The sequence below is a fragment of the Camellia sinensis genome, chromosome 1 (genome assembly GCF_055761805.1).
Source record: "Camellia sinensis isolate YWXY chromosome 1, ASM5576180v1, whole genome shotgun sequence".
In the NCBI taxonomy this organism is placed as follows: Eukaryota; Viridiplantae; Streptophyta; class Magnoliopsida; order Ericales; family Theaceae; genus Camellia; species Camellia sinensis.
The window spans coordinates 3,040,868-3,057,015 of record NC_138961.1 but is presented as its reverse complement, the minus strand read 5'-3'; the positions used below and the strand labels follow the sequence as shown (position 1 = coordinate 3,057,015).

Sequence of the window (16,148 nt, the reverse complement as noted above, 5' to 3'; positions counted from 1 at the left end):
TTTCAATTGATTCACCAGTACCTTTTTTCTTAAGCATAACGCTCCTTCGGCTCTCTTCCCTTCTGACTTCGGCAAATACTTCGCCAATGGATGGGAGAGGAGGTCTGCCAATAATTCTTCCTCGCACTTCATCGAACTCAATGTTGAGGCCGGCAAGAAATTTGTAAATACGGCTGTCTTCCACAGTTTTCTTGTGGTGGTTGCAGTCGTCAACCGATTTCCATTCATATGTGTTGAAGATGTCAAGATCCTGCCACAACCTTTTCAACGAATTGAAATATTTGGTGACGGAATCATCTCCTTGACGAATCTCTCCCAACTTCAAAGTTAATTCGAAAACTTGAGATTGATTTCCTAGGTCAGAATACATCTGACTAACATTATCCCACAATTCTTGTGCAGTAGTATAGCACATGTAATTAGAGCTTATATCCTCCTCCATGGAATTGACCAACCATGTCATAACCATGGAGTTTTCAGCGTCCCAACTATCGAACAGCGGATCATTAACAGCAGGAGCCTTCTTGTCACCAGTGATGTAACCGATCTTTCCTTGCCCACGGATATACATCCGGACAGATTGTGACCAGCGGAGAAAATTATCACCATTTAGGCGGATGGTGGTGATTTGGACAGAGTGAGAGTTGGACGTTTTCACTGGAATGACTTCCGACATGCCTATGACGGTTTTAGAGCTGCTGTGTTTTTTGTTGCTCTGATACCAACTTAGAAAATATGAGGAAGAAGAACTCCGAAAATATGAGGAAGAAGGAATATATTTCTGTTATATTCAAAACTTCTTATCTTACAAGACCAAATGACACTCCTTATATAGGAGATATTACAAACATCATTATAACCCATTATATGCCACTTACCTATTATATATTACCACTATCTACCACTATCATACTATATACATGCCACTATCTTCCACCAACACCACTATCATATTCTATACATGCCACTATATGCCACCAACACCACTATCATATTATATACATGCCACTATCTTCCACCAACACCACTATCATATTCTATACATGCCACTATATGCCACCAACACCACTATCATATGCCACTATCTTATTAACACAAATTTCCAGCAATATTATATGCAGATTTTCCATGCACAAGAAAAACTTCCACAAAATAGACAAAAATCATCAAAGAATCTTCACAAGAAAAACTTCACTTTGTTCAATTTTATTCAATCACCTCAGCTTCAATTTCATCATAGAGAAAGCGTTGCTTGAGAATAACTAATGCTTGCTGAGCAGAATCATTATAGATGTCAAATGGCATTAAAACACTCTCCAGAAGACCTGCATTTTGCGACTCAATCATATGATCCACCAGCATCCAGGGAAGAGAGCATTCAACAGGAAACTGCACATGCACAACATACAAGTTTCTGTCAATCACATGGAGAGAAAGCATATCCAGATAACATGGAGGATACACACACACACTTTTTATGAAGTAATTTTATTCAACATGCCAGATGGGGCATACACCAACAAAAGAAAAAAAAAATTATATAAATAAATAAATAAAATAAACTATAAACCCTCTCCAAAAGAAAGCTCTCCCAAAAAATCTAAAAGAGCGAAAGATGTTTCACAAATTTTCCTCTAAACCAAAAGTGAAACTACGATATAAAGTGGCCTTTAACCTATGTACTGATATTTCACCCTCTTGAAAAGTAAGTGATGCAGTGCCACAAAGAATAGTAGAGGAGGAGGAGAAGAAGAATACAATAATAGAAGGAAACAAGAGAAGAAAAGAGAAGTCTGCCCGAAGAGAGAAACATACCCAAACATCAAGTGAACAAACAAGATTAAGAGACTCATGAGTGGACGCTAAAACATAATATCAAGAGAATGCTCAGAATCAGACAAAGAGATAGGAGTGACAGACTTGCAAGTAACATCATCATCTGTTGAATTAATGATTGAACAAAAATCAAATTCTGACACTTCATTAGATTGGGATTCAATCTTAAACTCTAAATTCTTGGCCATTTGAGAAAAATGAGCAGACACAACATGATCATCATTCAAGTAATCATGATATTTGTAAGAGACACTAGTCAAAGGCAAGAGAGGACTATTGTTAACCTGATCAACATTTTCGTTCTAATGAAACCACATGCTTAGGGGATGCAACACTAATAAGACAGAGAGAAAGTGTAGTAACAGTTAATTGTGTAACCCTACTAGGCATCATGGAAGAGAATGGTTTATAGCAACGAGTTTTTCTTGTTAGATAATGTTCAACCTCTAAAGTATCTTCATAAGTATCCTCTAAATTGGCTTTGACACCAAATGTCATAGAACAAAAAAGAGAAGGAAAAAAAAAAAAATAGAAGAGAAAGAATAAGAGAGAAGAAGACGAAGAGAGAAAAGATCTGCAGAGAGAAAAGTTGAGTTTCAATCACGCAAATGGAAGTTCTTCTCTGAAAACACTCTCTCTATATATATATGTATAGCTACTTACTACCCAATAAGAAAATAAGAAAAAATCCTTAAATAGGTGGAGACAATCATAATAAATCTAAATTCCTAATTGCTAATTGCTAATCAAATCCCTCATTTCTTGGATTCCTTTTGCACCTAAAGTATGTGTGCAATCCTCTCCCCTGATCCCCATCAACAATACTACTCTAGAGCACCATTGAATTATAGTTCTAGAGTAACTAAAACTCAGCCACAAATCAGATTAGACAATGTAAGTATAAGGAGGGGTTTTTTCGATAAATACAATGTAAATATAGGCTTATTTGTCTCACCAACACAATTCCAGCTGTAATCCTACTGCACACAACTCTAGCCAAGTCAAACTTCCAGAGAAAAATAACACACTTGGTAGTTCAACTACCAAGCAAGCATCACGTTTTAGGGGGAACTGCTAGTTACTACTTCATGAATGGCCTTTGTTTACATACTAATATATAAGGTGGACATGAGCAAAGTTGCTTTAATCAGTCATAATATACCACAAATGCTCTGATTGTAAAAAACTTGAATCAATCCTAATGCTATATCTATTCGTCATGACAAAGAACCATATCACCTAAACAACCATGTATGTATCATCTGCCTGTAATTGTTACATAAAACTGACACTTAATATGAGAAAAGATACTACCACTTTTCTTATTTTCTTCACCTGGATTACGCGAGAAGATTCCAAATAAAATTCTCTGAACCACAAAAAACCAAGATCTGTCAGAGTTGCAACAGTTTCTGCAGACACCATAAAACCAATGTTAACTTAAACAATATGTGAATGTATAGAAATCCAAAAAAATAACAATTTGGCAAATTAGTTTATTTTCCACCCTGCTATTGCAGGAATCTTTACATCTGAGTAGAAATTTATCACCACTTATATTCCTGAGTTCACAGTAATCCACTTCTGTGTAGGATATAATCCAGGTCAATGTACCCTTCTCAATTCAAAAGTTACTGCATGAACCCTCCTCACTGATACAGCATTTATCATGTTTAATAGATGAATAAATTTTGATGGTATAAGTGCCACACACAAAAAAATAAAAATAAAAATAAAAATAAATGGTCAAAACAAAAGAAAATTTTGAAAAATGCAAAAGAAAACATGAATTCTAACACAATCAATTGTACATGAAGATGAAATATCATATTTTTAACAAAATTGAATGATCCTATTGTTATACATACAAAGAGAAAAACTTTTCAAATATCAAAATGCCATACAAGGAATATCACATATTATAACATGCATTAAACCTAAAGAAAGAGTGAGATAGAAGAACCTGTATAGTCTAATATATGCAAGAAAAAGCTAAGCTTGTAGAAGAAAGTTTCCAATTGTTTCAAATCATTAACAGGAATTTCAGAGCCGCTATTCCCAAAAAGCCCCCCAGGCTTCCTCAGATTACCACCTGATACCACCTCATATATCAGGAACTGCAAGCAGTGCACCTGTAAAAAATAAATAAATAATTAAGCAAATAATAATTTAATGTTTTTTATCCCAACCCCTGCAAACATATCCACACACCAACGTTACACTAAATTGTATCAAGAAGCACATGTGGTAAACTAGACAACAATAAAATAGTTTACAAATTCTCAGCACAAATTACAACATTTTGATGTGACAAAATTACTCAAACCAGCAATAAAGAAAGAAGAAAGCAGTGATGAATAATAAAAGTTCATCCAGTTCAAAACTGAATAACAAGCATCATGTAAAGAGCATGAGCAAAGTTAATGTTAAAATCCACCTACTCTCCACCTACTTTACCCACTTAAACCTACTCCACTACACCACTACCACCTCACCTACTCCACTAAACCTAACCCACTACACCACTACCACCTCCACTTCACCTACTCCTTACCTACTACACACTCACCCTCTTCTATATATAGGAATCATGAATCATTGTAATAGATATCAATATAAATCAATCAATAATACAATTCTCTATTTCTCTTTATACATTAAATTTCTACATGGTATCAGAGCAAGGTTAAGCACTTAGTATTTTTCGTTTCACCGGCGGGCGGCAACCTCGCCTTGGCCGCCCGCCGGACCTCAACCTATTCCGCTTATTTTCTACACATACCTTCCCATCACTGCCTAAATCCTCTCTCTTGAGGCCAATGTGAATTCCTCTTCTTCATAATCTGCACTAACTGTGGCATCTTTTCCTGGGGCAAACTCTGCAACCCAACACTCAATCTATGCTTCTCCTCCATGCTCATTTGCCTCTTGTTAGGATCCTTCGCCTTCGGCTTTGGTTTGGGCTTCGCCACAGCCTTGAGCTTCACTGCAGCTTTCAGCTTCACGGCAGCCTTCGGTTTCACAGTAGCTTTTGGCTTCGCAGCTGGCTTGGCCTTTGCCGCTGGCTTGGGCTTCACAGCGGCTTTAGCTTTTGGCGCAGCAGCTTTTGTCTTAGCCGGAGCCTTCTTTTCCTTTTTCGCTTTTACAGCCTTCGGCTTTGCTTCCCTCTGGTGGCTCCCCAGGTTCCACCTGAGCTGCATGATTCATTTCTAGCTGCAATTGATAAGGGAAGTATTAGAACAATGCCCAATAGAAGTATGCCAGCTGCTCCTTACCCTACTCCTGGAGCACTATTAATAGGTGATGCTTTCAATATGCGTCATCCTTTAACTGGTGGAGGAATGACTGGAGCCCTGTATAAGGTGTTTTGTGCATCTCCTGATCAAGCAAGGAAGGAAATGCGTGAAGCATGTTTTGATTATTTGAGCCTTGGAGGTGTGTGTTCAACAGGACCAGTGGCTTTACTCTCTGGTCATGGCGTACTCCCTAAGCGCCTGTGGATAGCAGCTAGATTATTTTTGGGTGCATCGGCTATCATTTTTCCCCTCTTTCTCTCACATGGGCTTGTCCCCTCTCTCTCCTCCGTTTGATTTCAAAATCCATTATTTTTATTTATTTTCTCCAAACCACTTTCCTTATTTCCCCCATCTTTCATTTTGATTTCAAATATATTTTTATTATTTATTTCTTTATTTTTCTTTCACATTATTTTTTAATCTTTTTCAAATTCCATTCATACCATATAGCTTTGCACACCAAACCATCTTTTATTCATCTCAGGGATCAACCCCGATCACAATTTTAACACAAAAAAAAAAAAAAAAAAAAAAAAACAACCACAACAACACAAAACCCAAACAACCACATCCACAGGCAGAATTTTTCTTCTCTACTCTGCCGCCGGTCTCTTCTTCTTGCCTCCGTCCTGGGCGGCCCTTGACGGTGTTGCCTCCGTGTTTCCCACTCCACTGGGCACGATCACTACTCTCTGCTCCTCCACTGCAGCATATGGCGGCCCTCCAAATCGGAACATAACGGTGGCCTTCCGCTTCAGCTCCTTATTTTCCGCCTTTAGCACACTTATCTCTGCTCGCGCATCCTTATACATGCGTTGGAGCAGAGCCAGTTGGGCGTTTAACTGCTGCACCTCATTTGTCCTACTCTGCAGCCGGTGCGACAAGTTTGTGACCGCAGTCATAGTTTCAACACAGGACTTCAATGTATACTGATTAGCTTCAATATCCGTTTGCACTGCCATTTTTTGCTCCACCGACCGCATCGGAAAGTTCAACGGAGCAAAACCAGAGGTGTTTGGTTGAGGTTCACAGGCCACCGCACCAGTTATCTCTCTTGTTGACTCGTTGAGGTCGGGAAAGAGAGTGAGCAGACCACGGGAAGAAGAGGCTATGTTCTGGGTAGCTGAACGGGAAGAAGAAGCCATGTTTTTGGGTTGCTGAGTGTTTCAGAGAAGGGTTGGTTACAGAATGTTACAGAGAACGAAGAGGTTTCAACTGGCTTGTTATGCTTCCAAGCCTCAGACTTCGCTTTGGTTTATAAAGACAGAGACGACGAGGCCGACACGCGCTCTGTCAATCACGTGCATCGCCGCGTGTCAGGCGCCCCTTTTGATGGCTCGACGCTTTCTGTCGGGCACATCTTTTGATGAAGTGGGCGCGCCTTTTGAGGGCGCAACTTTTGATAGCACGCCTTTTTATGGATTGGGCACGCATTTTGATGGCACGCCTTTTTATGGATTGGGAACGCATTTTGATGGCACGTCTTTTTATGGATTGGGCACGCCTTTTGATGGCACGCCTTTTGAAAGATTGGGCACACCTTTTGAGGGTGCGACTTTTTAAGGGTCCGACAAGACTCTGTAAACTGTCCCGACATTGATTCCGGTTAGCTCCTTCAAGGGTCCGACAAGACTCAGTAAACTGTCCCGACATTGATTCCGGTTCGCTCCTTCAAAGGGTCCGACAAGACTCTGTAAACTGTCCCGACATTGATTCCGGTTAGTTTCTACAAAGGTCCAGCAAGACTCCGTAAACTGTCACAACAACTGTCACAACAGTGTCTGTTACACCGGTCCGACATGACCCCGTAAACTGTCTTCTACATCGGTCCGACATGACCCCATAAACTGTCTTCTATATCGGTCTGACACGACCACACAGTGTCTGCTACAACGGTCCGACATGACCCCATAAACTGTCTTCTACATCGGTCTGACACCGCCATCCAGTGTCCTCTACACCGTTATGACACCACCATACAGTGTCCTCTACATGGTTATGACACCCCCATACAGTGTCCTCTACAACGTTATGACACCACCATCCAGTGTCTTCACCAATGGTCTGACACGACCATACAGTGTCTCCTATCCTCTTTTATTTTTATGTATTTTCTTGTTTTGTTACTCTCTCCAAACTCAAGTTGGTTAGTTCCTATCACCCTTGAGTTTGCGGGGGGCTGTTAAAATCCACCTACTCTCCACCTACTTTACCCACTTAAACCTACTCCACTACACCACTACCACCTCACCTACTCCACTAAACCTAACCCACTACACCACTACCACCTCCACTTCACCTACTCCTTACCTACTACACACTCACCCTCTTCTATATATAGGAATCATGAATCATTGTAATAGATATCAATATAAATCAATCAATAATACAATTCTCTATTTCTCTTTATACATTAAATTTCTACAGTTAATGACGTTAAACCTGTGCAGCAGTTGGCGCAACTGGCCTTGGATAAAAGAAGTTCCCTTTACTTTCTTCACCTCCATGCTGTAATGGTTGTAACTCAGATTCAGGTTTGCTCGTATTTGCCATCCAGTCTGCTGAAAGTGTACGCATATCGGAAAGAATCCTGAAATTTAGCAGTCAAATACAAACAAGCAATTGGGAGACATCAACAAACAGATCCTATATAGTTTAAACAGTCACAAATTTTATTGTCAGACAACAACATATAAGGACCAACTATTGTTTACTTTCTCTACTAAGCAACATCTAGAGATTTCAAAAAACGAATAGACAGAGAGGGTAACCTTTGGATTCAAATATTGATTTCGTTGCATCTTGACACACAATATTACGACCAAAAGAATATTATGACCAAAACCACATGCTCCAATCCTACCAAAAAATAAAATCAACTTCACAGCATTTTTAAGACCAATAAAAATCATATGGTCCTAAAGCAGCATCTGAATAGACCATATTTTACTTTTTAATAAAAAAAAATTGTCAAAAATGGAATCATATGGAGGTTGAATATGGTGGAGAAACTCTAACAAGGAGTTCAAACATCATGATATGAAAGCAAATATCCACCTAGATAGGTCCTTCTTCTTTCGAAAGGTTGTCCGCAACATAGTTGCTAATGTATTTTGCACAAAATCCTGAACTTCGCCATGGATTGTTTCCCATAATGCATCAGCTACCAATGTGTCACACCGCTGCATCAAGGATCCAATGCTCTTAATGTAGCTAACAAGTTCAACCAAAGCTTTCCTTTCATCTGGACTGTAATTATACCGTACAACCTACCAGACATTTCAACAAATTTGTCATGATATATTATAAGAAAAATAAGAATAATAAAGACAACCTGTTACACAACAATAATAGGTAAATTCATTTATTAGGTCCAATAAACTTATGTAGAAGTTTTGACGATACACTAATGTATGTGAGTACAACTAAATAATAGAAGAACATGAAATGAACAACTATTACCAACTGATGCCCAAGAAACCACATATACATTCATAGAGTCTATTTAGAACTGTCAAAAATTGATTGTTAATCCAAGTTTTAATATCCCTGCTTGACGTAAGGAGTGCCTACGTGAACCAATCAAAAGTATAACCTGCTTCATTATGTTTGTTTCTTTCATGAGTTACTGGTTACAGTCAAGTCTGATCAACACCATACCTCCTCCTGGAAACACTCCATGTAAAACCCACTTCAGTATCCCTTACCAACCCAAAGGTCTCCCTCATCTAAAGCAACTATACTTAACTTCCTTACTCTATATAAAAGGATGGTAGTGGACTCTTATTAACAAATTATCTCCAAGGCCTAGTGATGCAGACCTAACCTAACTTCCCCCAAAAGGGCACCTGCCACCCTTAGATACCAATACCACAACAGAATTGAACCCGCTTTTCTTCATAGAGGCACTAAGGCCATCTCATTTCAAAAGGAACACAAGACGAATATTGGCCTCATACTTTATTTTCCCGTAGTCTCATAATCACATTTTACTTTCAAGAAAAGTGAACCTTGGATGCAGGATATGAAGTAAATGCATAAACTAATCACATGTATAGGCAAAATTTGAGGCAAATACAAACGACATGTCTCCCGGTGAGGGTAAAAGAGAGGGATGGAACGAAGAATACAAGTCAGAGGAGTAAAAGAAGTCAGCTTGCAATTAAAGTATAACATGCACCAACGGATTTACTAGCTTAGCAGGAAAAGGCAAAGCATCATAAACTGAAAAAGTAAAAGAAGTCAAAAAGAAAACCTTCTCGTAGTCCGAAAATGATGCTGATGTATCATGTGACTCTGTAGGAACTGGATCCTTGCAGGGACGAGAGAATTTCCATGCACATTGCTCCCAAATGCGAGCGGTCCACCTGCTTAAGAGTTGAAAACCTTCAACAACCATATCATATATGTTTCCTTTGACTTCCTTGCACCACTCAATATCTACACCATCTATTGATTTCAATAACACTAGCTGCACAACGAAAAACAAGGGCACATGCATTAGAAACTTGATAAGCCAAGCTAATAAAAACAAAAAGAAAAAATGGAAAGAAAAAAAAAAAGCATGCTATCCAAACAATTTATTAGACAATGGAGAAAAAATTATGAATTCGACAACCAAATACATTAAGGATGTTCCAATTCATAGTTTTCATTTTTTATGTTGTATATGTCAGGCATATAAATATTGATGTCAAGGGACACCCTATGCTGGATGATATGAAGTTTGGGTCGAGTGGCCATTCTCAAAAGAGGAGATCTAAGAAGCACATATACAAACACAAGACATGGTTACATTACGACACAATATGGACACATCAACACAGAAATTTTCAAAAAAATCAGGACATGATGCTAACAAATAAAAATATATTAATACAGATATGCATGAAAATAATGAACTTCTTTAATTTTTATGTTACAAATGCATCTTTTTTCTTTTCTGTCCCTTTCAGTTTTTTTCTGGATTTTTCAGGCAATGTGTACTTTAGAATAATAGGTAACATCGGCTGCTATTCAATGATGCCATTTAATCAATACCTTTTTTATAATGAAAAGGATAGAAAATACACTTCCATAATCCAAGAAGCACGGACACTTCTAAGAAAGTGGCGTATCCATGTCATGTCGTGTCTGTGTCGGACACCGACACTCTTCGGACACTTCCCCAACACGTGTCCGACACTCTTCAAAACGTGCCTGGTTTTTAAATTTTTTTTGAAGACCCGGACACTCTTTGGACACTTGGAAGACACGCGTGTTTATCGCTTAAACACACGTCTATCAATTAGACACAGGTAAAACTAATTATAAGTTTGAACAAAACAACTAAAGATACAATAATAAAATAAAAACCATATAAATTTATAAGAATTAGTGTCATATTGTATTTTTCATTATCTTTGAATGATATATTCACATATATAACATATAATAAATATATAGAATTATATATTTTATGCATGTTAAAAAATTGACATGTCGGCGTGACCGTGTTGTATCCGTGTCGTGTCCATGCTTCTTAGTCCATAATACATAAATATATGTATCCATGGTATCAGAGAAGGACACACACACACATGGAGAGAGAGAGAGAGAGAGAGAGAGAGATGCAACTGGAAGGAGCACCTGGTTCATAGCTGAAGCCAAACGAATCGTGAAGTCATCATGTTCAGCACGAATTGCTCCAATGTGATTGATGATCAGATAATGTCGCTGATAAGTGAATTTTATGTTAAGTTATTCACTAAAAATATGTAACAGCTAAAGATTCTACACAAACCTCAGAAGCATTGCAACAGAAGGAAAAAAAAAAAAAAACCTAGAAGTGATATAGCAACCACCAGATAGGGCTTACAAAAATTATCTAGCAGCTAAAGATTCTTCACAAAACATCAGAAACACCCCAACAGACAAAACTAAACTTTATCACATATAGAAACCACAAGATAAGGCTTATACATGTAAGAAGCAAGAAGGTAAACAATTTGTCCTTGTGCACAGGCAGCTATCTTTTAAACATAAAAAAATATAAGTAAAAAATAAAATAGAAGAAGAAAAGATGATCTCCTCATAATCTGAAAGTTGTCATAAAAACATTAACTTGAATGTGTAACATTCTCCTCTCCCTATAAACCATATATAAATTTTCCTCTCCAAAATTCATTCAGCTTCCTTAAGAGAAGCTTAATTTCTATTACTTAGAAGAAGTGTTGAAACGCTTACCACACAAAAATCCACACAATATTCCGACTCCTATGGAGAATTTTTTATTTTATTTATTTTTCATTAGTCTCATGAGAAGAATTTGTTCAAGTTTGACAACTTGTCTAGAACAGCTATGAATAATTGTTTCCGCTTATTCAAGCCTGCCTCGTAGCTCACTATATTCTTTTCTTTTCTTTTCTTTTCATCACCTCACATAACATTTAAAGAAATTGATAAAGGGCCAGATACAGTGTAACAAATCTATCTGATGCTCGGAAACAGTTATTGCACTCATATATTCTCAACAATAATCACAAACTAGAATTAGAAGCCCCCTTTGGTGTGACAATTCTATCTGATGCAATGAAGCAGATATTGCACTCATACATAACCAAGGCAACAATAATGACTAACTAGAATTAGAGAGGCCCTCCAAGTAACAAATGGCATGAAGCAGCAAAAAGTTTGCAAGAGAAAAGAGTGAACACAGCATGAGAATCAACATCAAAAGCTAAAAATAAAAAATAAACAGTTAAAAATGACAAATGTTTAGAGGATATTCTTGAGCTTCACGGGGTGGGAGTTCATGCGGTGATGGAAGAGTGAGGAGACGAGCTTGGGCAGAGAATTTTGGGAAGTACATAGACAACTCTTTCAAGATTGCAGCTGGAGAAAGATGAAGATCTGGGAATGCAGGTATGACCGGATCATTCTGCAAGAAAATAACAATTATTATTGAGAAATAGTCCACGATCTATTAACTTGTCAAACTCAAGTTTTGAGTAAATAGTATGTTGTTATATACCTTGAATATATTGATCAGTCTGTTAATTTTCACCCTCTTATATAGTGATTCACTATCTTTCTCAGATGATGTTGCCAAGACAACAAGAACGGGCAAAACACGAAGAAGAATATGCCGTTCTGGAAACAGAAGTGCAAAATCCAACTCCAGAGACTCAACAGCGAAAACTATGAGGACCTGAAGAATGTCTTCTACACTGTTTCAAGTCAAGGATCTTGGAAGGGATAACCAAATGTGATGTCATTTATACAGGTGTAATTAGCAATGAAAGGAAGATAAATCTATTCCCCCTTCACCCCACCAAAAATTTTAAAAATAAAAAATTCAACACAAGCAGAATACTTTTTACTCTTTTCTGATGAGTAAAATTTTTTGTTTTCTCCTGTTGTCGAATAGAAGTGAATGCGACAGATAATTAAAGTTGTATATATGAGGGATACTTGTTTACACGGAACATCTCAACATGCAAGTTCAACAAAATTGCCCACCTTGTGCTCAAGAAAATCTGCAAAAATAACCAGTATGTAAGGTAAATCAATGAACATATTTAATCAACCTCCTACAATAGAAATAGTCTTTCAACAAATTACAGGAACAATTAAACAATATGTGCATTGTTTGCTACTGTTTTAGGGAGAAGGAAATAAAAGAGACACACCTGTAAATCATCTAACTCTTCCCTCATTGAATCGGTGTCTTGCCACTGAATACTGACTTGAGTGAAGGTCCTGGTAAATTGAGAAACAATAGAAAAATAAAGGTTGAACTTAATGAAAATAGTTAATTTTCTTGTTTGTAGAGGAAGCTGCTAAGACTGGGGCAAGATAAACAAGTTTCACTGGAAATATCATACAGCAGCAAAAGCAATAAGAAGAGCAGATCATGCACAAAAGGATATGCCAAAGTAGTACTAACATGTACAGATGCAGCAGAAACAGTGAAATGGAACTTGCAAGAAAAATATTCTAAAAACTTGGGTAAAACTGATAGGAAGTACAATAAGAAATTTGAAGTAAACTCGATCAAGCCTCATCCAAACTATTTCAAACATCTACGTTGATACGTTGGGTAGTATGATGCATTCAATCTAGAAATCGGATGTATTAGAAAAAGAAAATCCCAAATATAGGGTAGAAGAGCTCAAGCTCTGAAAATTACAATCTCAAATGATCAAAAACTGATTATTAGAAGCCTAAACACCTATTTACACACATGGGACAGCTCACACTAAACAAGCCCAGCTGTAATCTAAGTAAATCTTTCGTGCACAAGACAGGGTTGCATATTTTCATGATTCATGTTCATAAATTTGCTACGAGTTCTACATCAAATGTCTACAATGTCTGCAGATGCTGCAAGAACAGCCCAACTCCATGTTATCCTGACAATAACCCCCTCCCCCCTCTTAAAAAAAGAATAAAAGAAGATTAAGTACAACAACTTTGTGCAACAAGTTGTAAAGCACTGAGAAATAATAGATATACCTCTTATACCAAGAGAAATCATTAGGTATGCTTGCTTTTGCATTTTTAAGATGATCAAGTTGCACCAAAACATCAAGTAACTTCAACATGGACCTGCAGAAAAGTAACAATATAGTGTAAGGCTATATTAGCACCATCAGAAAGCATGACAAAGGATATTGTGAATTATGGAAAATGAGTTAAATTAATAGCACATGATAAGACTAAATTTGTTATGCATGTAATAAGATGATTTGTTATTAGTATTATACAACATGAAACTAATGAGAACGTGAGATTTAAAGAGTGAACAAGCAATCGCTAACTGCATTTCTTTTATAGACTGAATTTTTTTCCACAAATGCACCTTTTTAAAAGGAAAATTCAATTTAACATGCAAACATTGGTAATTTAGTACCATTGAAGAGAACAGGTTCCTTATATAATGCTTAGAACTGCATGAGATGCTCCTGGAAGATGTACAAAATTTAATATGTTCAAGCTGAAAGTTTAAAGAAGACAAAAGGTTGGGGAATGAGTTAGACTCCATTCCCTTTTATATTGATAATACTGAGTACAATATAAGGAAACACAATCACACAATCACTTATTTCCTATTCTACCTTAATTCCTATTCTAACACTCCCCCTCAAGCTGGTGCGAAGATATCTCTCATGCTCAGGTTGTTGAGAATGCCATGAAATGGTTTGCTCCCTAGTCCCTTGGTGAGAACATCGGCTAGTTGGTCTCCAGTCTTCACAAATGGAATACATATGATACCACTAGCGAGTTTTTCCTTGATGAAGTGCCTAACAATCTCCACATCCTTAGTTCTATCATGTTGAACTGAATTATGAGTGTTAAAATCCACCTACTCTCCACCTACTTCACCCACTTAAACCTACTCCACTAAACCTAACCCACTACACCACTACCACCTCACCTACTCCACTAAACCTTCACCCACTTAAACCTACTCCACTAAACCTAACCCACTACACCACTACCACCTCACCTACTCCACTAAACCTAACCCACTACACCACTACCACCTCCACTTCACCTACTCCTTACCTACTACACACTCACCCTCTTCTATATATAGGAATCATGAATCATTGTAATAAATATAACATTAATCAATATTACATCAATAATACAATTCTCTATTTCTCTTTATACATTCAATTTCAACATGGTATCAGAGCAGGTTTAGAACCTAATATTTTCGCTTCACCGGCGGGCGGCAACCTCACCTTAGCCGTCCGCCGGACCTCAACCAAATTCCGCTAAAGTTTTCTACACGCCCTCACTCCGCCGCCGTATTTCACCGCCGCTCATCTTCCTCCGGCCAAATTCCTCTCAAACTCCATGTCTTTGCCACTGCTAGGCAGTCGGTCTATGCTTACATGAGTAAATGATGTCAACACCTCTGTATCAGAAGGAACTTGTGATACTGTCCATACACAAGTAGATTATGACACCACTCTGGAAGACTTAGTTGCTCAGGTGATGGTTCCTGTAAGATCCCCAGCCGTGGCACTTATTGTCACTAATGCCTTGATGTTGCGTATGCCTTTTGAAGCTCTGGCAGAAACATGTGAGGCTGATAGATCTGCTTTCGACATGCCCTTACTGCTATTTGTAGCCCTTGTAGGGGCCACAGTTGGAGGACTGCTTGCAAGACACAGGAGAGGAGAATTGGAACGGCTGAATGAGCAGTTGCGCCAGATCAATGCAGCACTAAGAAGGCAAGCAAAGATAGAGTCTTATGCCCCCACTCTGAGTTATGCTCCTGTTAGTGGTAGAATACAAGAAAATGAAGTAATTGTTGATCCAAGGAAGCATGAATTGATTTCCCATTTGAAATCTGGAAAGAATTTTCTGAGGAATCAAGATCCAGAGAAGGCATTTGTGGAGTTTAACACTGCTGTGTTGTTTTTGAGAAGAGTCAGAAAACTTGCAACGAAATTCCTCTCTCTCACTTTACTTTTTTAAACCCACAGCTCTTTTTTCTTTCACCACATGATCCCCTTTCTTTTCTTTTCTTTATTTTCCACTTTCAAACCCACAATCCTTTTTTTAAATCAACCCACTCAACTTTCTTTTATTTTAATATATATCTATATATATATATGTTTATTATAACATATTGCACAGATTCACAAACCCATTTTCTTTTTTTCTTTTCTTTCTTTATTTATTTCTTTCTTTTCATTCCTTTATTACATCTATACCCATATCCATCATCACACTCTTTCTTTATTTATTTCTTTTAATCACCTTTTGCACCTCCCTCACCGACTCCCTCACCACAAAATAGAATTTTTATTTATTTATCTTACCTTTTTTTGTGTTCCATTTTTCACAATTAAAAAAATAAAAATAAAAATAAAAATAAAAAAAAATATAGCTTTGCACACCAAACCATATTTTATTCATCTCAGGGATCAACCCCGATCACAATTTTACACACAAAAAAAAAAAAACAAAAAAAAAAAAAACACCCAAAGATTTGTTTTCTTTTCTGCCGAGGGCCAC

The 16,148-nt window shown here is 37.5% G+C and overlaps 1 protein-coding gene across 1 annotated transcript in view; it reads right to left on the bottom strand.

The window, feature by feature from the left end:
* PIR121 (transcription activator) overlaps positions 1-16,148 on the bottom strand; it is a 58,166-nt gene that overhangs the window by 16,200 nt on the left and 25,818 nt on the right. Inside the window, exons 7-18 of the mRNA XM_082870496.1 lie at positions 13,629-13,721; positions 12,803-12,872; positions 12,585-12,649; positions 12,145-12,340; positions 11,900-12,051; positions 10,761-10,854; positions 9,388-9,603; positions 8,190-8,401; positions 7,575-7,722; positions 3,800-3,968; positions 3,172-3,248; positions 1,219-1,389 (exon numbers count right to left, since the gene is read on the bottom strand). Coding sequence (XP_082726622.1) covers positions 1,219-1,389; positions 3,172-3,248; positions 3,800-3,968; positions 7,575-7,722; positions 8,190-8,401; positions 9,388-9,603; positions 10,761-10,854; positions 11,900-12,051; positions 12,145-12,340; positions 12,585-12,649; positions 12,803-12,872; positions 13,629-13,721 — 1,663 coding nt within the window. The remainder of the gene's footprint in view (positions 1-1,218; positions 1,390-3,171; positions 3,249-3,799; positions 3,969-7,574; positions 7,723-8,189; positions 8,402-9,387; positions 9,604-10,760; positions 10,855-11,899; positions 12,052-12,144; positions 12,341-12,584; positions 12,650-12,802; positions 12,873-13,628; positions 13,722-16,148) is intronic.